Source organism: Hemitrygon akajei, chromosome 20 (genome assembly GCF_048418815.1).
Source record: "Hemitrygon akajei chromosome 20, sHemAka1.3, whole genome shotgun sequence".
Lineage (NCBI taxonomy): Eukaryota > Metazoa > Chordata > Chondrichthyes > Myliobatiformes > Dasyatidae > Hemitrygon > Hemitrygon akajei.
Genome location: NC_133143.1, coordinates 41,781,897 through 41,806,086, shown reverse-complemented (window position 1 = coordinate 41,806,086; position 24,190 = coordinate 41,781,897). Strand labels below are relative to the sequence as shown.

The 24,190-nt window shown below is 39.5% G+C and overlaps 1 protein-coding gene across 1 annotated transcript in view; it reads right to left on the bottom strand.

Moving 5' to 3' along the window:
* Positions 1-3,212: 3,212 nt before the first annotated feature.
* Positions 3,213-24,190, bottom strand: part of glb1 (galactosidase, beta 1) — a 71,260-nt gene continuing 50,282 nt past the window's right edge. The window contains exons 15-16 of the mRNA XM_073024243.1: positions 21,159-21,395; positions 3,213-3,997 (exon numbers count right to left, since the gene is read on the bottom strand). Coding sequence (XP_072880344.1) covers positions 3,734-3,997; positions 21,159-21,395 — 501 coding nt within the window. The 3' untranslated portion in view covers positions 3,213-3,733. The remainder of the gene's footprint in view (positions 3,998-21,158; positions 21,396-24,190) is intronic.

The following is a 24,190-nucleotide window of genomic DNA, read 5'->3' as shown; positions in this document are numbered from 1 at the left end:
GATGACAAATAACCCAGCACTGATCCTTGTGGCACACCACTAGTCACAGGCCTCCACTCAGAGAAGCAATCCTCCACTACCACTCTCTGGCTTCTCCCATTGAGCCAATGTCTAATCCAATTTACTACCTCACCATGTATGCCTAGTGACTAAATCTTCCTAACTAACCTCCCATGCGGGACCTTGTCAAAGGCCTTACTGAAGTCCATGTAGAAAACATCCACTGCCTTCCCTTTATCCGCTTTCCTGGTAACCTCCTCGAAAAACTCCAATAAATTGTTTAAACATGACCTACCATGCACAAAGCCATGTTGACTCTCGATAATAAGTCCCTGTCTACCCAAATACTTGTAGATCCTATCTCTTCGTACTCCTTCCAATAGTTTACCTACTACTGACGTCAAATTTACCAGCCAATAATTTCCCAGATTACTTTTAGAGCCTTCTTTAAACAACATAACAACATGAGCTATCCTCCAATCACTAATTATAATTTATCTTTTTCTCTGCATTTATTTGTCCTCTTCTTCAATTTGTCCTTAATAAAATAAGATATCCACAAACTTTGGTCAAATAATCCAGGCCTCCGATCACTAGTTGACTATGCTACTGTCTCAATGATAAACCGACTGAATGTTTGTCAATGAATGATTTCCACAGTTTCTATTTTGTTATAATATTTTGTAAAGATGTGAGCTTTGATTTCATTGCTGAATATCCAGTTCTCCTTTCAGAGACAATGACATTCATGTATTTCTCTGGTTGAATCGTTTGCTTTCTGTTTAATTTCACTTTGCTCTTTAAAGATGGATGATTCTACTGGCTTTCATCTCCCCTTATAAATATGTAAATCTTGTCCTTTGATGACCACTGTATCTTTCCATTTAGTAACAATGCTAAATTAACCACACAAATGTAGCTTTCAGGGTTAATATATACCCGAACTCAAATAGTTAACTAAATCCTTATTATTAAGATCCTAGTTGTGTCTAATTCATTACTTAAAATTTTACATGCTTTGAATATCAAGCAATCGTTTGTCTATTTTTTTCTCACTCTCAAACCCTGGTTTTAAATTCAATCACGTTACTTTACTATTTGCATAATCTTATATCATTAGATGGTTGACCAATTTTGGTTAAGTATTTACCACTAAACACAAAATCTAACATACATTCTAGGAAACATTTGTCATTCTGTAAGCTCTACTCACAATGCTTTCCACATCTCCCAACCATCCACAGTGAAGTTCTCTGTGTACTTGTTTCTATTATCAGTACATTAAGGATCCCCACCATCCAGGCCATGCACTCTTCTTACTACTTATGACCAACAGGCGGGAGGTATAGGAGCCTTAGGTTCCACACCATCAGCTCAGTAATAGTTATTACCCTATCAGGGTCCTGAATCAGCTCAGAACTGATTCAACTCAACTCTGAACTGATTTCACAACCTTCAGACTCACTTTCAATTCATGTTCTCTGTGCTATTTATTTTTGTTATCACAATTTGTCTTCTTTTGCACATTGGTTCTCAGTCTTTATTGTTTTTTATATATTCTATGTATTCACTTTCTTGCAAATGTCTGCAAAAAATGAATTTCAAGAAAGTATATGGTGACATACATATAAGAATTTGATAATAAATTTGCTTTTGATATCCACTCTTCCTTTCCTATTCTCCTGTCATTGAACCCTCCCATCTGTCCAACAATCTCTTTGACTCTCTACCATCAGGCAGGAGGTGACACAGCGCTAGGACAAGGACTGCCAGGATAGGAAACACCAATAGCATATACTATTTACTTTTGGACCTGTGTCAGAAATGCACCTTATTATTTGTTAATTTATTTGTGGTGATACTCTATGCATTGCATGCAAGTTATATGTACTGTGTTGTGCACCTTGATCTGGAGGAACATTGTTTCATTTGGTGATATACATGTATACCATTGAATTACAATAAACTTGTTGCAAATGGCTACTACTACATCATATTAGAGACAGGGGTGTGAATAGGAGGGGCAGCAGTGGTAGATACCACCAAGAGCAATCATGAACAAGGATAGGTGATGCCATTTGCTTTATTTTTACTGTTTTGGATGTATTTAGTATAAATGAATAACATCCCCCTAATTGCACTTCCCATGTCTTTCTCTTTAGTAAACAGGAAGAATGAACTTGGAAAATACGTTTTACCAATCTAAATAACCCTCTTCCTGGGTCAAACTCCTGAATCTCTCGCCTAACCTAATTGTGGGCATCCCACATCTCAAGGATTGCAATTTAATATGACAGCTCATCACCACCTTCTCAAGGGCATTAATGGATGGGCAACTAAATGCTGGCTCAGTGCATATCTTTTATTATTGGTTTATTTTAAATCACATATCAAAATACAATGTAAAGCTTTTAATATATAAAGGAACACACTACTGGCAGGAGATATCCGGAACGGCAAAAAGCAAACGTTGATGCCAGACAAAGCTTTCACTTTGCAAATGGCTTCTTTGGGGGCTACTGCTGTGTTGGACAATACTGCCTCACCATGAAGATTTATGTCTCATGTTGAGGCAATCTGTACAGAATCAATGCTTACCACTGTCAATGGCAGGCAGGTTTTCTTTGTTTTGGGGAGAGGGGGCAATGGGATGCAACCATTTGCAGTTGTGCGGGGCAAAAACCTTATAGGGCTTCAGGATTCACTGCCAGAGGACTAGTCACCATATATGGAAGGGCAGTACAGTCCCAGCAGTGAGGATTCCAGTATGATTCAAGGGCCACAAGATACAAATACAGCTGCTCTGTGAAGACCAGGGCTTTTTTCACCACTATTCCATTTTGTACCATTTGACATATTGTAATATCTGCAAGGTTTTATACAAAGATTAATCTGGACCCAATATATTGAATCTGTTTGTTTTGTATTTTCAATCTCTTTTCATCAGTGCCTCACCCTTTGTGCAGTGCCTATATAGTTTTGTTTAACTAATCTGGTGCTTTACCCAAGTGGCTTCCCTAGGGAAGTAACAGGAAGGAGAACAGAAGCTGTGTCACTGCCTCTGAGGAGAATTTACACCAATTAGTCTATCTTAAGGTTTCAGTTCATTCACTCTTTTTTTAAATCTGCTCAAAGTTATGTTATGCAGTTAAGCAGCAAGTCTACAGACGATAATAAAGGAAGCTTTTGGAAAAAGAAAAATCACCTACAAATTTTTTAATCAGTTTATTTATTTTTTAATAAATAAAAAGGGAAGATTCATATAGATCAGCATTTATGCATAAAACATACAAGTTTGATCATAGTCAGGATTTTTAAAAATTTACAATCATTAATAAAGCTGAATTTCTCCCAAGACTGCATTAAATCAAATATCAATAAATACTAATTGAATCAGTATATGAGTGACTGTGATCACCATAAATCAAATTTCCTTTCCCAAGAATTTTGCTTCCCCAAGTTTAGCTTTCCTCCAGCAAAAGCTTGCACGATCTCACTGATACTGTCACCAATTTCAAAGAGGGAAAGATTTTTGACTTTAAGATACATTCATTTCTTGACTTTTCCTTAAATTCAAATCCAAAGCTGGCTTTGTGCTAGCAAGGTTGGTTATTTACCACCAACTTGAACTTGCAAAGCTGAAAGCAGTTGCAGTTAAGAATCATCATGTTTACTGTGCTCCTCCCTGATTGACCCTTCACTTTAGAATATTTAATGTAGTTAAATGTGTAATTCAAGTATTCTTGGAGTGTTTCCGGAAAAGGTCACTGTCTGTGTTGGTATAAGCTGTAGTACCATTCAAGACAGGTGTGTCCACAAATTCCACAGCACAAAACATTCCGCGCTCTTCAATGCAAGGTGCCATCTCCAGCTCCAACACGGTGATGTTATTAACTGCAGATGTGCTCAGAATATAAGCAGGAACGTACAGAGTGACTTGGGGCCCTCTAGCTGGCCAGTAGCGACCCAAGTTGAAGCCGTTGATCCACACTTGACCCTGTAGAAAGAGGGAAAAGAAATTACTACAGAATTCACAATCAGCAACCTCACAATTCTAAATAACAAAGAGAGGATCCTCAGTAGGTCTTCCTCCAGCTGTTAATTACAGATTGCATATCAACTCCCTATTAAAAATAACACTGTCACACTTCATTGGGGACAGTTCATAATGTCTGTCCTGGCCAGCTTGTATCATATTTCTTGCATTTAATTTGAACAAGCTCCAAACTTTCCATTTAAGAATATTAACTTGATGGTTACACTTATGCTATACATGATTCAGTGATGAATAATATTCTTGCCTCCTGAACCAGAAGTTGTGGGCTTGAGTTCCTATCTGTCAGCCTGTAAATCAAATACTTCACTAGGAGCTAAAAGGGTATTGCCCCTTTGAAGGTATCAAGCTTCAGATATGACAGCATCCTTCTGCCCTCTTATGTGAAAGAAATAGAGAAAAAACATGCCACCACATGTATGGGTGGGGAATTCTCCCAGTAGCTTAGATAACATCTGTCCCTTCATTAGTGCAATGCAGTGCCTGGTCTTTTATCCTAGTGTAGCTAAGAGAAAATTCAGTGCTACATTTGAGAACACCTCAACAACACTGCACTTAAACACTTCACTGCAATCACTAATGCGAGTTATTTCTATGTTAACATTTCCTGTTGTGACATTACTGTGGTGGAAACAGAACTTTGCATTTTTTCCAACTATTACTGCAGGCTTGCGTCAAACTGAACCTTTGGATGATAGTAAGTTTACAGAGGGAGAAAAATGGCCAATACACAAAGTCATCAGCATATGATCAGGTCAGAAGGGAACTGGACATTATTTTGTAGATGTAAACTGGTATACACAAAAATCGTAGGTTACTGTGTGTTCAAACGCATCAGTGTGCTTTACAAAAGACAGCTACCACCTCAGACCTTGAACATAGATGGAACAGCGAATGGTGGCTTTGAAATGGAATCTTTGAAAGGGACCAAAGTTAGCACCTTCAGACTTTATAATACTTTGTTGGAGGGAATTTCTACTCATGCAATACTGAAAGGCAGATCAGCAACATGAAAGGTTGAAGGGGGTTAAGATGGCTGGTGTGGAGACAGAGCTGGATGCTATCAACATAGAGACAGAAATGGTGCAGTTTAGGATGATGTCAGCAAGCAGCAGCATGTAAATGAGAATCACAACATTGTGAGGAATAGGGCCTTGGGAGGCCACACTCTTGGTATTAGTGGACAAAAATGGTACCCTAAGAGGATAATGATGATGGCACTGTGGGAGGTACAGGAGCCTTGGGTCCCACATCACCAGGTTCAAGAACAGTTGTTACCCCTCGACCATCAGGCTATTGAACCAAGGAGGAAACTTCACACACCCCAACAATGAAACTGATTCTACAACCTATGGAGTCACTTTAAAGAACTCTACAATTCATTTTCTCATTATTTATTACTAATGTATTTATTATTTGTTTTCTTTGTATTTGGACTATTTGTTGCTTTTTGCATGTTGATTGTGCAGTTTTTCATTGATTCTATGGTGTTCCTTTGTATTTGCCTTGAACGCCTGCAAGAAAATAAATCTCAGGGTAGTATATCTTGACATATATGTACTTAGATAAAAAATTACTTTGAGCTTATATTGGGTTGATCACATCAATAGTTGTAAAGAGGACAAAGAAGATAAGCAGTGATAGGCTATCATACCACAAACACAAAAGTACATGAAGTATGTGGTAACTTCTACTTTACAAAAGGACCACTCGACAATTTCATGGCCAAAAGAACATCTTTATCTGGGACGGCAAATGATATTTACAATACAGAGGCTTTCAGGTAACTCGTGCGGCATGGGTGGAGGAACTATATACAATGCACACCGGAAGTAAAAACCCCCGGAAGCAGCCCTTTGTTACCAACAGCTTCCCGATTAGTAATAACTTACTTTTAATAATACTCACATTACAACAAAGCACATGGTGCAGGAGTTCAGAAAAGACAGGCACTGAGCTACTGCCAAGGTGAACTGAAGGGCTTCTACCAACGATTAAGTTAATAACAGTTGCATTATGTCTACAATGACACTTCGTAGAAAATTCGATGTTACCTTTAAGCAAATTTAACTCGTTTATAGAAAAGAGCAGGAATTTCCCCCCACCCGACTCATTTGTCTAAACCATAAAATGTGAAAATGAGTAAGCTGGTCTGTGGCCTTAAAACTTTCTAGGTACTTAATGTGATCGCATGGCAATCTTACTCAGACAAGGTCTCATTACAAGATATCGGATTTTTATTAAAACCCAGGCTGCTGGAGGAACTCAGAAAGTAAAGCAGAATCTGTAGAGGCAAAAGTACAAGCATCTTAACAGCTTTCTGGTGCCTGCTGTATGTGGACTCCCAACTACACAAAACTCTTTGAAGGATAGAAACAGGCTTACTACCTGCAATGCTGCACCTGATGTATTTGTATCTCCTTCACTGCATTTGGAAATTTCAAAGGAAAAGAAATATAACAAGAAATATTTACTGCAACGATGAGTTCACTCTCAGGTTGGTGGAGCAACACCTCATATAGTCTGTCTGGGTAGCCTCCAACCTGATGGCATGAACATTGATTTCGCTAACTTTTGGTATTTTCTACTCCCTTTCCCCGTCTCTCTTTTTCCATTCCAGCTCCCCTCTTAACCCTATCTTCAGCTCACCTGCTTACTACTTCTCCTCTGGTGTCTCCCAATCCCCCTTCCCATTCTGCAATAACCCACTTTCCTCTCCAATCGGAAACTTCTTCAGCCCTTTACTTCCACACATCACCTCCCAGCTTCTCACTTCATTTCCCCCTCCCCCACACACCTACCTTTGCCCCCACTTGGCTTCACCTATCATTTGCCAGCTTGTACTCTTTCCTTGCCCCCACCACCACCCCCACCTTCTTATTCTAGCTTCTTCCTCTTTCTTCCCAGTCCTGATGAAGGGGTCTCAGCCTAAAAGATTGACTATTTATTCCTCACCATAGATGCAACCTGACCAGCTGAGTTTCCCCAGCATGTTGTGTGTGTTACTCTAAATTTCCAACATCTGCTGAATCTCTAGCATTAAAGAAATATCTAATGTTTCATCTTCTGAAAACTAGCCTGCACTCTAATGACTGTATTACCTTTAGGGTAACTGTCTGCTCTTATATGGTGCTTTGACTGTACCAAAAATAACATCAGTGAGCCAGCTTTGGTAAGTAAGTGTGCAGGATTACCTACTCGTGTTAATATTGTGATAGACATCACTGTATCTACTCACAAACTGCAAAAACGTCACTTGAAAAGAATTCATTTTTCACAATTCAGTACAAATAAAGTTGTCTGCTTTACCACTGCTGATTCAATTGTCAAATGAACCAGACTGTACTATGTATAAATGATTGCCTTAAGTAGTGCTACTGACTTTAGTCCCAGAGGTGTGGACCTTTTGTCCAGGGAGTGCTAATCAACCTCAAGTCCATAGGACATGGCTAGACCATATGGCAAAATGTATGTTTTTAAACCATTAGTACTACCTTATTGCAGCTTTAAAGGTTGCAGAACATCCTGTTATTCTATATTCTCAGGCTGTCTTGCTTTTGCCATAAGAATACTTCAAATACTGAGAGGATAGTAGTTAATACAAACAATTGATCGACTAAATCATGACTAAAGAACCAACACCTGTTATGATGATCACTTGATCACTGGAATACTGTAAAAGTTAACCTGGTTCATTACTGTGCTTCATGAAAGGAAATTTACCATCAGACTCAATTTGGTTCCAGACCTACCAACATTATTGACTTTTAACCACTCACTGAAATGACCCAATAAAAGCACAAAATGCTGGCAGAACTCAGCAGGCCAGACAGCATCTATGGGAGGAGGTAGTGACGACATTTTGGGCCGAAACCCTCCATCAGGAATGAAGTAATATGGAATATGAAGGAAAGTTACTTCATTCCTGATTAAGGTTTTCTGCCCGAAACGTCGTCACTACCTCCTCCCATAGATGCTGTCTGGCCTGCTGAGTTCTGCCAGCATTTTGTGTTTTTATTTATTTCCAGCATCTGCAGATTCACTCGTGTTGCCACTGAAATGACCCAGCAGGCTGTTCGGTTCTGGGCCACTTAAGGGCAAACAAGTAATACTTGCTCTTTAGTTACAATCACGTCATCAACAAATATAAAACAATACACTGAATGTGTTAGTTTGCACCAATTCATCAACATCATTTCCCTGGATTTCATTGCCCCACATTTAACTATAGTTTTTATAAAATGACCTCAAAATCTTTGATATATATCTTTGAAAAGCTAATACTCTACCATTGTTGCCATGGTTTGTCACTTCACCATGGAAAATAAACTAGCCAGCATGGTACTCCTTTTAGATTACGGTAACATTCTCCAGGTACTGATTCAATAGCTTATTTATTTTTGATAAATTTGCAGCACTAAAATAATTTGTTAACTTTATAAGATATTTTTGTAACCTCTTTGCTGCAAAAAAGACTTCTGGAATATCTTCTTCTGGAATATCAGGTCTCTCAGCTTTGGCAGCATCACATTAAATCATTCATCTTAACAGCAAAAATCATTAGAACAGAAGTGTTCAAAATTATGGCATGCTGAGGTACCTCAGAAAAAGAGAAACTTCTTCCACCATCTAGAGCCCCTGGTAGCCAGCAGATGACAAATTTAAGATGATTGGCAGATAGCTTGGAAGAAAGCAAAAGGATTCTGTCTTGCAGTGATGTGGAATACATTACCTAGGAAGGTTTCATAAAGGAACTGCCTACTCTTTTAAGATTTTTACAGACAGAGGTAAAAGAATTAAAAATTGCGATTACATAGGTCAGAAATTACAAAATGAGTGGTCAGATTATCCTCCTTCAATGAATACCTTCTGTAGCTTTCTAAAGACCATGATATTATTCAATTTAACCCATTATTTATGGACACAATATGCTATTTGGGCTCTAATTAAAAAATAGATACACTTAAATTTAAGTTTTTATTCCTTTCCATAGTGTTACTCTGGATTTGCAGCATCTGCAGAATCTCTTGTCCTTATTAACCAGCAGAACTCATAAATAAGGTAAAATCAGATTAATTGAGAGTGTAAGTATAAAGCTCTATCATACCCGAATTTACTAAATTCCAAATATGAATATATTCCCAACTGTCCTCTGTGAGTTTGTGCTAATGTTATATCATATTCAAACAAATACACCTGAACATCAACTTAGTTGTGAGAGCATTTGACCGTCATTTTTTCTGCCACATGCTGTGTGCAACGACATGGCCACATTGTCATTCTCCAGTTTTCAGCCAACAAATAAACCATAAACTTTGCCCAGAAAATGACAGCAGGTTCAGTAAGGACACATTGCAAAATATCCTTTATTTTGGATTCCTTTATATATTTTTTAACTATGTTTTTTTTGGCAAGGTTTTGAAATAAGAAATACTGTATGAGATAAGGACATATGTTAGCTGGCAAAATATAATACTTGCAACCACTGAATTCTAATTCCTCAATGACAGTAAATAGAGTAAACTTATTTACCAAGGTCAAAAAGAGCAGAGATATTTGTAATTTTATAAGCCCCTGTTAAACCACTCCAATACAAATAGCCCTAAAATGCAAATATCTATACCATTCAGGCACTGACTGGTGGCTTGCTAATCATCTCATAAAGTAGTTAGCTGGCTCTGGATCCATAATTAAGTGAACAACTAGGATAGCAGATTCTTGGCAGATGGTCCAATTGTAGTACCACATTTTTCAAATTTATTTATTTAAGGTTGAATTTAAATACTGTCCTCCAGACTATTAATCCAGACCATTAATCCAGACCTCCAAATACAAACCCAATAATTTAACACAAGTCAGTTGTACTCTGCTTTTTACTGTGAGGAACTTGAATCGTGTGCTTTCACAAAACAAAGTGATGTATTTTCCATTTATACAGTACATTCTCAATTATATCAACATCATTCCTTATTAAGAGACAACTGCAAAGCCAACTAAAAATCAAACCAAGTTTTGTAGATTTCATAACTACTGTAAATTAACCAATTAGTTAACTCACTTATTCTGCATTTAAGACATGAGTTAGATGATTACTAATAACAAAAATAAAATAGTGAGCATTACCTTACAATATGAATGTACCCTTATGGTATTACAATGCAAGAGCTGAAGCACGAAAATTGAAGGTGCCACTTTGCAGAGTTTACATGCAAGCAAAACATTCTCGGGTTCTGGTGGTCAGATAGTGTCAGATTTATTTCCAAGTATTGGGAAAAAATATCACAAGCTTTCCGTTAAAATAAAGTAATTTTAACCATATATTTACATATGGTCTAGACTGCAGGCATTTTGCTAACAACGGATTTACAGAGTACATCTTAATTGAACACGTACGATGAAGCTATGAAAGTGAGGTGGGTATTACAAAACATGTTCAGAAGGCGCAAGAGTGAAATTTGAATCGTTAACAGCGCAGGAAGAGGCTGTTGTTTTTAAATCATAGATGTTTGCTCTTTGTTTAAGCATTTCAAAAGTACTCTTGCTATTTCACTAAGCTTTTCATCATCTTTTACTTCCAATATCAATCCATTTCTTCCCTATGCCACAAGCATTCTTTTGTAATACACAATTCTGAGCTCCAACAACACTCTACAATTTTTTAAAAAATAAATTAAGCTCTCTATTCACTTTCTGGGACAACTTAAGGTTCATTATGGTTCAATACTAACTCCACAAGAGGGAAATATCTTAAACTTGTGACAAAAGCATCCTTCTGCCCTAAGAATTCTGAACAATCTAGGAACACTACCTCACTATACTTCTTTTGTGCTGTTTATTGTAATTTTAGTCATTCTTACGTCTTGTACTGTATTGCTGCCGCAAAACAATAAATTTCATGACATACGTCAGCAAAGTCACATGCAATTTTAATTAAGCACAATTATGAAACCTATGTGTTATTGCTGAAAATACCAGTCAATATGTGAATACCATAGAGCAAATGTTTTGTTTTAAATCTCTGCTTTAATGCAGATAGTTCCTGGTGCTCAGTTCTGTTGCCTCCTTCATCAACCTTCCGTCGGTGATATCTTCTTGCAAGAGGTGAAGAAGAGCAAGGGTTTTCAGTTACTCCCCAGGGAACATAAATCCTAGGATATCAATTCAAACCTGTTTAAGGGAATACTGAATTATTGTATGTCTTCTGTCAACTGAGACATTAAACACAAGTCCTTTTAAATGTTCAGAGGAAGACATGCATCCCATTTTGAAGAGCAGGAGGGATAATCTGGCCAATATTAAGCTATATATTAAAAAAACATTTGCTCCATGGTATTTAACATATTGACTAGTATTTTCAGCAATAGCACATCGGTTTCATAATTGTTTATCCTGGACATAAAACAGCTTGTAACACTCTGAAATTAAGCATTTGTTGGCACAGGGCCTCAACTCATTGAAATTCAGAAGAATGAGGGGAATCAATCAAATACTGATAGGTCTCGATAGAATGGATGTGGACAGGATGTTTCCTCTGGTGGTGAAGTCTAAGACCAGAGGACACAGCCTCAGAATAGAGGGAAGTCTGTTTAGAATGGAGATGAGGAGAGATTTCTTTTGCCAGAGAGTGGTGAATCTCTGGAATTTGTTGTTGCCTAAGGCAGCTGTGGAGGCCAAGACACTGGATATATTCAAGACTAAGGCTGATAATTTTTTGATTAGTCAAGGCATGAAGGGATACAGGGAGAAGGCAGGACATTGGGGCTGAGAGGGAAAATGGATTAGACAAAATGAAAGAATGAAGCAGACTTAATGGGCCAAGAGCACTAATTCTGCTCTTATATTTTATGGTCATGGTCTTATGGAAATTAAGAAAGACAGAACTACAATAAGTCTCTCTTGTTCTTTTGAATCCCTAACAAAACAGCACTGAAAACATGTCCCATGCTTGTAGCCAATTCTATTTCTTCTAGAGCCTGTTGAAATTAGCATTGCTAACATGGACACATAGCTGTGGATTGAAACTAAAATAAGACCTGGAAATATGGATTTCACTTATAAGACCATAAGACATAGGAGCAGAAGAGCACCGTTCGGCCCATTGAGTCTGCTCCGCCATACAATCGTCCAATTCTTCCAGTCATCCCCACTCATACCCTGCTTTCACCCCATACCCTTTGATGCCCACGCTAATCAAGAACCTATTTATCGCTGCTTTAAATGCGCCCAGTGACTTGGCCTCCACAGCTGCTCATGGCAACAAACTCCACAAATTTACCACCCTCTGATTAATTTCTCCACATCTCTGTTCTAAATGGACGTTCTTCAATCCTGAAGTCATGCCCTGTTGTCCTAGACTCCCCTACCATGGGAAATAACTTTGCCATATCTAATCTGTTCAAGGCTTTTAATATTTGGAATGTTTCTATGAGATCCTCCCTCATTCTCATGAACACCAGGGAATACAGCACAACAGCTGCCAGACGTTCCTCATACGGTAACCCTGTCATTCCTAGAATCATTCTCGTGGGTCTTCCCTGAACACTCTCCAATATCAGTATATCCTTTCTAAAATAAGGAACCCAAACCACACACAATACTCCAAGTATGGTCTCACGAGTGCCTTATAGAGCTGTAACATCACACCGCTATTCTTATATTCTATACCTTTTGAAATGAATGCCAACATTGCATTCGCCTTCTTCACCACCAACTCAACCTGGAGGTTAACCTTTAGGGTATCCTGCACAAGGACTCCCAATTTCCTTTGCACCTCTGCATTTTGAGTTCTCTCCCCAACTAAATAATAGCCTGCCTGTTTATTTCTTCCACCAAAGTGCATGACCATACACTTCATAACATTGTATTTCATTTGCCACTTCTTTGCCCATTCCCCTGAGCTAAGTCTCTCTGCAGGCTCTCTGTTTCCTCAACACTACCCGCTCCTTAACTTATTCTTGTATCATCGGCAAATTTAGCCACAAATCCATTAATCCCATAATCCAAATCAATGACATACATTGTAAAAAGCAGTGGTCCCAACACCGACCCCTGTGGAACTCCACTGGTAACCGGCAGTCTGTCAGAATAGGATCCCTTTATTCCTACTCTCTACTTTCTGCCAATCAGCCAATGCTCCACCCATGCTAGTAACTCCCCTGTAATTCCATGGGCTCTTATCTTGCTAAGCAGCCTCGGGTGCAGCACCCAAGTACACCACATCTACTGCATCTCCTTTGTCTACCGTGCTCAAAATTTTCTCAAAAAATTGCAGGAGGTTTTGTCAGGCATGATTTTCCTTTTCCTATCTTGTCATGTGCCTCTTGGTATTCCGTAATCTCATCCCTAACAATCGATTCCAAAAACTTTCCAACCACTGATGTCAGGCAAACAAGTCTATAGTTTCCTTTCTGCTGCCGTCCACCCTTCTTAAATAGTGGAGTAACAATTGCAATTGTCCAGTCATCCGGTACAATACCAGAATCTTATCAATTCTTGAAAGGTCATTGTCAATACCTCCACAGCTTCTTCCTTCAGAACCCAAGGGTGCATTCCATCAGGTCCAGGAGATTTATCCACGCTCAGACCATTAAATTTCCTGAGCACCTTCTCAGTCGTAATTTTCACTGCACATACTTCACTTCACTTCCCTGACACTCTTGAATGTCTGGTATACTGCAGATGTCTTCCACTGTGAAGATTGATGCAAAATATGCATTTAGTTCCTCTGCCATCTCTGCGCCTCTCATTACAATATCTCCAGTTGTATTGGTCCTATATCTATCCTGAACTCTCTTTTACCCTTTATATACTCAAAAAAACTTATAGTATCTTCTTTGATATTAGTTGCCAGTTTCCTTTCATAATTCATCTTTTCCTTTGTAATGACACTCTTAGTTTCCTTCTGCAAGTTTTTAAAAAGCTTCCCAATCCTTTATCCTGCCACTAGCTTTGGCTTCCTTGTATGCCCTCTCTTTTGGTTTTACTTTGGCTCTGACTTCACTTGTCAACCACCGTAATATATAACAACTATTTGAAAATTTCTTCTTATTTGGAATATATCTGTCTTACACTTCCCTCTTTTTTCACAGAAACTCCAACCACTGCTGCTCTGCTGTCCTTCCTACTACTGTCCCTTTCCAGTCAACCTTGGCCAGTTCCCCTTTCATGCCATTGTAATTTCTTTTATTCCACTGAAATACTGACACATTGGAATTTAGTTTCTCCTTCTCAAATTTCAAAGTGAACTTGATCATACTGTGATCACTGTTCCCTAAGGGTTCCTTAACCTTAAGCTCCCATATCACCTCCGGATTATTATATAACACCCAATCCAGCACAGCTGATCCTCTAGTGGGCTCAACAACAAGCTGTTCTAAAAGTCATCCCTTAGACATTCTACAAATTCTCTCTCCTTACGTCCAGTACTGACCTGGTTTTCCCAGTCCACTTTCATGTTGAAATCCCCAACGATTACCATGACATTGCCCTTCTGACACGCCTTTTCTATCTCCTGCTGTAATTTGTAATCCACATCCCAGCTGCTGTTTGGAGGCCTGTATACATCTGCCATTAGGGTCCTTTTACCCTTGCCATTTCTTAGCTCAACCCATAGAGATTCTAAGCCTTCCGATCCAATGTCATTCCTTTCTAATGATTTAATATGATTTCTTATACACAGGGCCACACCACCCACTCTGCCTACTAACCTATCTTTCTGATACACCGTATATCCTTGGACATTCAACTCCCAATGCCAGCCATCCTTGAGCCAAGTTTCAGAGATGGCCACAATGTCATACTTGCCAATCTGTAGCTGAATTTCAAGATTGCTTCTTGACCCAAGCCATGCAAACAGCATTGGCATTTGGCATCCTCCTGGGTTGCTGCAGAGTATGGTACTGTCGTTTCCCACTCCCGTCCTCCCCTTGTCAAGTAAGTGCAAGAATATGTGCTTAGAAGTTGGACATCAACAGCTGTGGTGTGTTGTTCTGAGTCTACTAGCAAAAAAGACAATCTTGAAATTAGCCAAAAATGAGTTTAAGGAAGTGCTGGCTTGTCTTTCATCATCATTAAGGCAGGACCTGCAATGTTTCAAGTTCAAGTTTATTGTCACGAGTGTGAGAGTGTGAGCGAGAGTGTGTGAGTGTGAGTGTGAGTATGTGTGTGTGTGTGTGTGTGTGTGTGTGTGTGTGTGTGTGTGTGTGTGTGTGTGTGTGTGTGTGTGTGTGTGTGTGTGTGTGTGTGTGTGTGTGTGTGTGTGTGTGTGTGTGTTCGCGTGCGCATGCACATACACAACCAAATGAAACGTTACTCCAGTCTACAGTACACCAACAAAACACATTACACACAGCACACAAAACAAAATATAACCATAAATAGGTTAATAAAATATAACTGAACAATGCCTGTATTGCACAGCATAGGTAAACAGTAAACAGCTCATTGTCCTAGTGATGAGCCCTCGATGCTGGCAGGGTATTCATTAGTCTCACAGCCTGTGGGAAGAAGCTGTTACCCAGTCTGGCAGTTCTCATCCTGATGCTCCTGTACCTCCTCCTTCCTAATGGTAGTGAGTCAAAGAGACTGTGGAATAGGTGGTAGGGATCCTCAACAATACTTTGGGCCCTTTGTCTACAAGACTCTTGGTAAATGTCACAAATGGGGGAGAGGGAGATCCCGGTGATCCACTTAGCAGATTTTACTGTCCTCTGTAGGGTCTTGCATTCTGATGTCTTAGAGCTTCCAGTGCACACAATGATGCAAGCCAGAAAGAACGTTCTCAATGGTGCTCCTGCAGAAAGGTATGAGAATGAGGGCAGGGAGCTCCACATGCCTCAAACTTCTCAGAACATGCAAAAGCTGCTTGCCTTCTTGATTATTGAGATGGTGAGAGTCCAGGCTAGATTGCCCATTAGGAGAACAAAAAGGAATTTTATGCTCTTCACTCTCTCTACAGCAGAGCCATTGATGTGCAATAGAGAGTGGTCAACCTGCACTCCACCTTCCTGAAGTCCACAATCATGACTCTTGTCTTGTCCACGTTCAGACTCAAGTTGTTCTTCTCACACCATCTGACAAGCCTCTCTACCTCCTCTCTGTATGCTGACTCATTGTTGCTAATGAGGCCAACCACTGGTTCATCTTCAGTGAACTTGCTGCATTTTGAGCTGGATCTGGCAGCGCAGTCATGAGTCAGCAGTGTGAACAGCAGCAGGCTGAGCACACTGCCCTGGGGAGCACCAGTGCTCAGCCTGATGGAGCTTGAGGTGTTGCTGCCGACTTGGACTGAATGGGATCTTCCTGTTAAGAAGATCTAGATCCAGTTCCAGGGAGGGTATTGAGCCCCAATGAGGACAGATTAAGGACCAGACTCTGGGGGATGGTCGTGTTAAATGCTGAGCTGAAATCAATGAACGACATCCTGGGATATGAGACATCATTTTCTAGGTGGGACAGGATGGAGTGAAGAGCCGAGGCTATGGCATCATCAGTGGACAAGTGGTAAGTGAACTGGAAAGGGTCCAATGCAACTGTAAGGTGGGATTTTAAACAATACATTACCAGCCACTCAAAGCATTTCATAATTTTTGAAGTCAGGGCCAATGCCCGGTAATCGTTCTCAGCCAGTTATTGTAGCTCTCTTGGGCACTGGAAAGATGAAGGCTGCCTTGAAACCTGCAGTGAACTGCTTCAAAGAGATATTAAGGATGTCTGTTAAGACCTCTGTTAGCTGGGCTGCACAATTCCTCAGCGCCTGATCAGGTATGTTGTCTGGCCCTGCAGTTTTGTGTGGGTTTACCCTGGCTAGGATTCTCCTCACTGTGGCTGTGGCCAGACTGCATACCTGTTCCTCAGGGGTAAGAGGGGCCTTTCCTTGATGTCACAAAGACAGCATCCCAAACCCTAAGCAATGCATGAACCTCTGCAGTCAGCCATGGTTTCTGGTTTGCCCTAGCAGTGTAGGATTTAATTGCAGTAACATTCTCAATACTTTTTCACAAAATGCACAGCTCAGTTGTCGCACACAGTCTTGCGAGTATAATCCCCACAACAAACAGTGAAGCACAAGATAGTGTAATTGGGAGAGGGAGGGGTAGAAACTTCACGATTAATCCTGTATGACTGAAAAGTGTTCATTACATTACGAGATGTGGGGCAGGTGAATCAAGAAGAATTCCCACCAGGAGAGTTTGGGAGAGGTGGCTGAGGTACTATCTCACCACAGTGACAAATCCAAAATCAAACAGCAGTGGTGCAAATCTGAGATAAAACAGCTGGCAAAATTCAGCAGATCAGGCAGTATCTGTTCACAATGTAGACATTTGATATTAGCACAAGACCTAGTCTAACTTAGGTACAGTAATGAGGAGGTTAACCTTTGAGACAAAATCACAAACCCATAAGGGGGATGCAAATGTAAAAACTTATAGAAGTCAAGAAATAGCATGAAGGCTTTTCTAACTATTACCATAAAAATCGCTGAACAGAAACCTTCCTATACAATAAATTTTCTGCTGCATTTACCCTATACAAAGCCACACTTAAAAAAATTAAAATGAAGTTTCCATAAAATAAAATGTAAATTTTTTAAAACCTGGAAGGTTTTTGGATTTATGTAATTCTGCAAGGTTCTGTCTATAGTATCATATCTGGCAATTCAAAGAAAAAGATGTCTACTCAAGGAATTGCAACAATATAACTTAAACTTGTATATAATTTCAAGAAAAACTTTCCCCCAAATGCTGCAGTACTAAAAACATGCTTTATCAACTAAATCTATCTCAACATTTGATAGCACAATGCTGATAACATCTGTAGGTTTACAGCCCACTGTAAAAGGCAGAAAAGTTATTTACGTTCATTTTTTACCTGGCATGAAGTTGTCGCTTTGAGTCAAAACTTTCTGTTATTTGTACTTAATGCTAACAGGATTCTCACATTCTAACCGGCTGACAAAAAAACCTTGCTATCCACTTTTTTTTTTAAAAGGAAGCCTTACAAATTCTACAACCCTAGAAGCTACAATTAAGTATGAAATAACAGGACATGTCAAACTTATCAACAGGTTTAGACAAAGTCAACATAGATTTCTAAAATGGTGCTGTACAAACCAGATCTGTTGAGGTTGTACCTGATGGAATAAATAAGGGAGAGTCAATTTACACAGTGAACTTGGACTTTTAGATAGCTTTTGTTAAGTCTCTCAGAGAAGTCAGTGTACAAAATCAAAGCACATGCCACTGGAAGTAATACATTAGCTTGGACTGAAAACTGCTTTGACAGACAGTTAGAATAATTGGGTTTCTTTCAGGATAGTAGGCAGTGACCAAGTAAAGTACTGCAGGGGATAGTGCTTTACCATCTGCTGTTCTAATTACATGCCAATACTCTGGATGAGGAGATGGTACTTACTACTTCAAAGTTTGCCAGTGATATTAAACAGTGTGGGATTATGAGCAGTGAGGAGGACACGAAGAGGATTCAAGGCAACTTAAGACAGTTTGAGCAAGTTAGTAAAAATATAGCAATTGGAACATAACACGATAAATGCAGAGTTGAGCATTTCAATAATTAAATATCAAAGCAGCGTAGTATCTAGTGTTAGATTGAGAAGTGTTGATGTACAAATAGACTTGAGTGTTCATGTGCACCAGTTATCTCAACAAGCATGCAGCTGGTCTTGGGGATTTGTGTGGTTAGAGATGTGGCCATTGTCAAGTACTGATGTGATTAGGAAACAATTATTCAGTGCCTTAATGAGATCAAACCCACATATTTCTAGTTAGAGAAAGATAAACTTATTATCATGCTCTCCAGCTAGGCCGGGCAGCCTAGTGAGGAGAGTTTGCCCCAAAATGTCATTCTTTTCCACAAATGCTGCCTGGCCTGCTGAGTTCCTCCAGCATTTTGTGTGTGTTGCTTTGGACTTTCTCGTGTTAGAGATTAAGTTGGCTGGTTTTGCGTTCACCACAGTTTAGAAGAATGAGAAAGCATCAAAATGAAACCTGATGGAGCTAAACAGACTGGGTGTGGAGAGTGCATTTCTGCTGCCGAAGCTGTCAAGACTAAGAATCCCTCTGCAAGTAATCAATGACTGTTACAGAGGAAAATATTATTCACAAGTAAGTGTAAATGCATAAAAATCACTAGCAATGAGGACTGTAGAGGACAAGTTGGTGAGTATTCTTGAGGAGGAGGTAGAATTCTATACACACCATACACCAAGCAGTATAGGAAGAGAATGGGAATATGACATTCAGATGAGCGAACAGTCATGATGTTATATGCCTCCTTCAGCTCTTTTTTTCTGTTTTTAAGTTAGAATTAATTAATTATGGAAAGCAGAGTGCAGGTACACACCATTAGTGGTTATCAGCATTTGTCTTATTATTGTTAGAATATAAGAAAAAGAGCATATGACTCTTTAAGCTTATCCTTAAGTTCATAAATTAACAGTGTGTAGCACTACTTTATTTCTGGAATAAAATTAGTCAGCCTGAGATACATGGAAAATTAATTAAGGAAATGTCCTTTTGGGAAGAGGGTGAGTAAAACTGGCTTTTACCTGTAGAAAAAAGAACAAAATGTCATTGCTTTAGGACAAGAGATTCTTGGAAGGTTTGACATGGATGGAATAGTCCTAGTTACTACCCGATTCACAGATACCATTAAAGGAGGCTGATTTCACTCAGCCTTTCCTCAAAGGGCAGCCCCTTCATATCGCCAATCAATTTTGAAAATATGTACTGCTTTGATTCTAACAGAAGTATATACTTCCTGAGAAGTGGAGAGAAAAACAAAGCACTCCAAATGATAACTCATTAAAGTCCTTACAATCTTAGCAATACTTCCCCATTTTTGTTTTCCAAATATCTTTACAATGAAACATAATATACTGTGTCGCAATTGCTGAAAGCTTATTTAGTGTGTCTCACAAACAGACATAACAAGACATAACCCAAACCAAGGTTTACTTGTTTTCCACCACTGTAAAATTATTCTCTTTTCCTAATCTTCATACTAATTACTTAACCTCGCATTGTACTCATCTACCGCCTCCTTAACTTGTCTTTCTGGCCTTGTATGCTTCATGTACCCTCTTCACTTAGCACTTCCTCTTTGAGCTTTCATTCCACAACAAACCTGGGCACATTACACCCTGTAATTTGAGCTGCATCATAAATGCAAATCATGGGTACTTAATTGGACAGATTAACAGATGGGACAGACGTTGTCCTGCATGAAATTATATACGCTACTTGTTTTCATTCTTTAATAGTTAAAGCTTACTCCATGTTCAATTATTTTGCTGAGGTTTAATTAAAATGAAAGAGAAGGCCTCCCTTTTCAAAACAAGGGGCCTCACCACCAACACTGCCCTCACCCGCATTTCTTCTATTTCACACACATCTGCTCTTACCCCATCCTCCTGCCACCATATCAGGGACAGGGTTCCTCTTCTCCTCACCTACCACCCCACTAGCCTCTGTGTCCAGCACATAATTCTCTGAAACCTCCACCATCTCCAATGGGAACCCCCCCCCCCCAGTAAGGCATCTTTCCCTACCCCTCACTTTCTGCTTTTTGCAAGGATCATTCTCTGCGCAACTCCCTTATTCATTCATCCCTTAGGTTGGCAGAACAACAACTTACATCCTGCCTGGGTAGCCTCCAACCAGACGGCATGAACATCAATTTCTCGAACTTCTGGTAATGCCCCCCATCCCCCCCCCTTTCTCCTTCACCATTCCGCATCCCCTTTTCCTTCACTTACCTTATCTCCCTGCCCGCCCATCGCCTCCCTCTGGTGCTCCTCCCCTTTTTGTTTCTTCCATGACCTTCTGTCTCTTTCACCAGTTTACTTCCCAGATATTTCCTTCATCCCTCCCACTTCAAGTTTCACCTATCACCTTGTGGTTCTCCTTCCCCTCCCCCCACCTTTTTCCCTCCAGTCCTGCTGAAGGGTTTTGGCCCGAAACGTCAACTGTACTCTTTTCCTAAGTGCTGCCCAGCCTGCTGAGTTCCTCCAGCAGTTGGTGTGTGTTGCTCAGATTTCCAGTATCTGCAGATTTTCTCTTGTTTTTAAATCAAATCTTCTACCCACCTTAGTCCATCCTGGAAATTTAAGGAAAGTATCTTGAGGTAGGTCAGGAATGCCACTTGGAATCACAAAGGAACCCAAGTAAAAGGACGGCCCATTCACATTGGCTGTAGAAGTTAGCCCTGGAAGCTTCTGCTGCTTATCCAAGAGGCCATTCGATATGGCTTCATCAATATTTAACGAGTAGATAGTCCAGTCAGTCAGGATTGTTGAAGCCAGAGTAAGATTTGTCACCAGCCCCTGTGAAGTTTGAAAATGAGACAATAGGTAAACCGGCCATCATGGCTAGTGCTCTTTGCTATGTCACCAAAGTACCAGGCAAACTAAAAAAAAATATATCAAAGAAATGACCATCTTACAATTAATACACTTAAGAGCAAGAATAAGAGAAAATAACATAATTTGAAGATTGGGACATCTCCAGGATCTGATTTTTACCATCCCAACCCACTGAGGAAATTACAGAAGCTTTAGTCCCAATACAAATTTCAAGTTGTATATGGATACATGCTTTGATAATAAATGAACCTTTGACACTCTTCCAAATTCTGATAGATTATCACTCCCGGAACTGTCCTGCTGAAATTGAAAATTGTTTAACCACATTATTTAAGAAGGCTTGAAGGAGAAACTGGGAAATGAGATCAAATTTTATCATTAGGTTAACTGAATTCTTATTTCAGAGTGAGTAAGGACCTAGAAAATAATGAACAATAAGGAAAGAAATAGATTACCGTAGATTTCGCACTACAGAGCGCACCTGATTAAAAGTCGCTGGCTCTAATTTTAGAAATAAAATCAATTTTGTACTTGTACAGGCCGCACCGGATTTTAGGCCGCACCGGATTTTCGGCCGCAGGTGTCCCACGTTGTAATATGAGATATTTACACAGAAAGATATTACACGTGAGGATTTTTTAACTTTTAATTAAATCCATATGGTAACATAAACAAATACATATTGCAAATGCTTTTTTTCGAACCGTGCCTGTAACGCGGCTACTTTTAAATATACGTTGCGTATACTTTTTTACTGAACAACATTCCAATATCTCCTAACGACTGGTAAAAAATATATATACTGCAGCCTACCAGGAAAAGTTATTGATCGCCTTTAACTTAAAAGCAGCGTTTTGGTTCCGCCGCTCCGCCGCTCGCCCCCCGCCTTCCTGTTTATCGCAAACCGGCATTTTCCCACAAGACGCGGCGAAACCGGGTGTGACGTCATAGCATCCCGGGATGTAGTACAGAAAACAAATATAGTTAAAACACTTCTAACTTTAACTAACAAATGAATTACTAAGCGAAAATATTATAAACTAAATAACTGCCATAAAGGCAGCACAATGCTTTTCTTCGAGTGTTTTCCATGTTGATGAGGGTGAGTACAAATGACTGATTTACAATAATTTAATTGTGAAAGTGCGCTTGATTTATCGTACAATTTCATTGGACCTCTGTGAACTACTCATCAATTTTATTGGTCTACTGTTACGAGGCAAAATGTTTTTGGCAGCATGAAAAAAAATCATGCATTAGCCGCACCGTAGTAAAGGCCGCAGAGTTCAAAGCTGATCAAAATGTGGGAAAAAAGTAGCGGCTTATAATCCGACATCTACAGTAATCAATGAGAGTCAGATTGGATTCAAAAGAGCAAATCAAAACTATTTTTTTTCAGACACTGATTTCCACAAGTCATTCATAAAATTTTCACAAGTGAGCCAGTTAACATAAAAGAAACGCACTTAGAATTAGAAACACCTTATTGAAATGCATAGGAAAAAGAGTAGGAGATCAGAGTCAAAGAATAGGGATGAATGACTCCAGTTGCCAGAAACTGGTACCAAGACAGCAGCTTTCCAAGATACTCATCAATAGCTCAGACAATGAATACGAGAGGCATATATTCCATTAGTTATTCTTACATTGTAAGGAAATGGGTAGACGTGAGCAGAAAGTTGCAATGTAATATTTGTTGGCAAGCAAGTAAGCAAAGCAGCAACAGAAGGAATTCTGTGTGGTGAAGGCACCTGGGTATCTTCGGATCTTCAATGCATCTTTTCGAAGTAGTGTGAAGTTCATAATTAAGAACAAGGAGCATAGAACAAGTATAGCACAGGAACAGGCCCTTCAGACCACAATGCTGTGCTGCTCCAATTAAGTAATCAAATGGCTAACGAAACTAATGTCTTCTGCCTACACAATGTCCATATCCTTCCATTTTCCTCACATTCACGTGTCTGTCTATGGAACATAGAATTGTAGAGGAGCATGGATTATTTGGGATCCGATGCAGGGTGTTGACCCAAAACAATGACTATTCTCTCCACTTACCCCCCTCCCCACAGGATCAATGAATAACAAACTGTGCAAATACAAATATAAATAAATAGCAATAAATAATAAGAGCATGAAATAACAAGATAAAGAGTCCTTAAAGTGAGATCATCAGTTGTGGGAACACCAGAACCAGAATGAGTGCAGTTACCCCACTTTGTGCAAGAGCCTGATGGTTGCGAGGTTGAAATTTTTCTTGAGCCTGCTGGTGTGAATCCACTTGTACCTTCTACCTGATGGCAACAGCGAGAAAAGAGCTTGGCCTGGACGGTGAGAATCTTTGAAGATGGGTGCTGCTTTTCTACAGCTACATTTCATGTAGATGTGCTCAATGGTTCAACCAGCCTACACCCACCCAGATAGTCCCAATATCTGACTGAGCCCCAACGCTCCATGTACCGAACCAACTGCTTCCTAAATGATCAGAATCAAGTTTAATATCACTGGCGTATGTCGTGAAATTTGTTGATTTGCAGCAGCAGTACAGTGCAATACACAGTAAAAAAAATATATAAATTTACAGTAAGAACTATACCCACATACACAGACATACACTGTATATATCTATAAAATAAATAAGTAGTGCAAAAGAGAGGGGGTGAAAGTGAGATAGTGTATATGGATTCATTGTCAAATCAGAAATCTGGTGGCAGAGGAGAAGAAACTGCTCCTAAAATGCTGAGTGTGTTTTCAGGCTC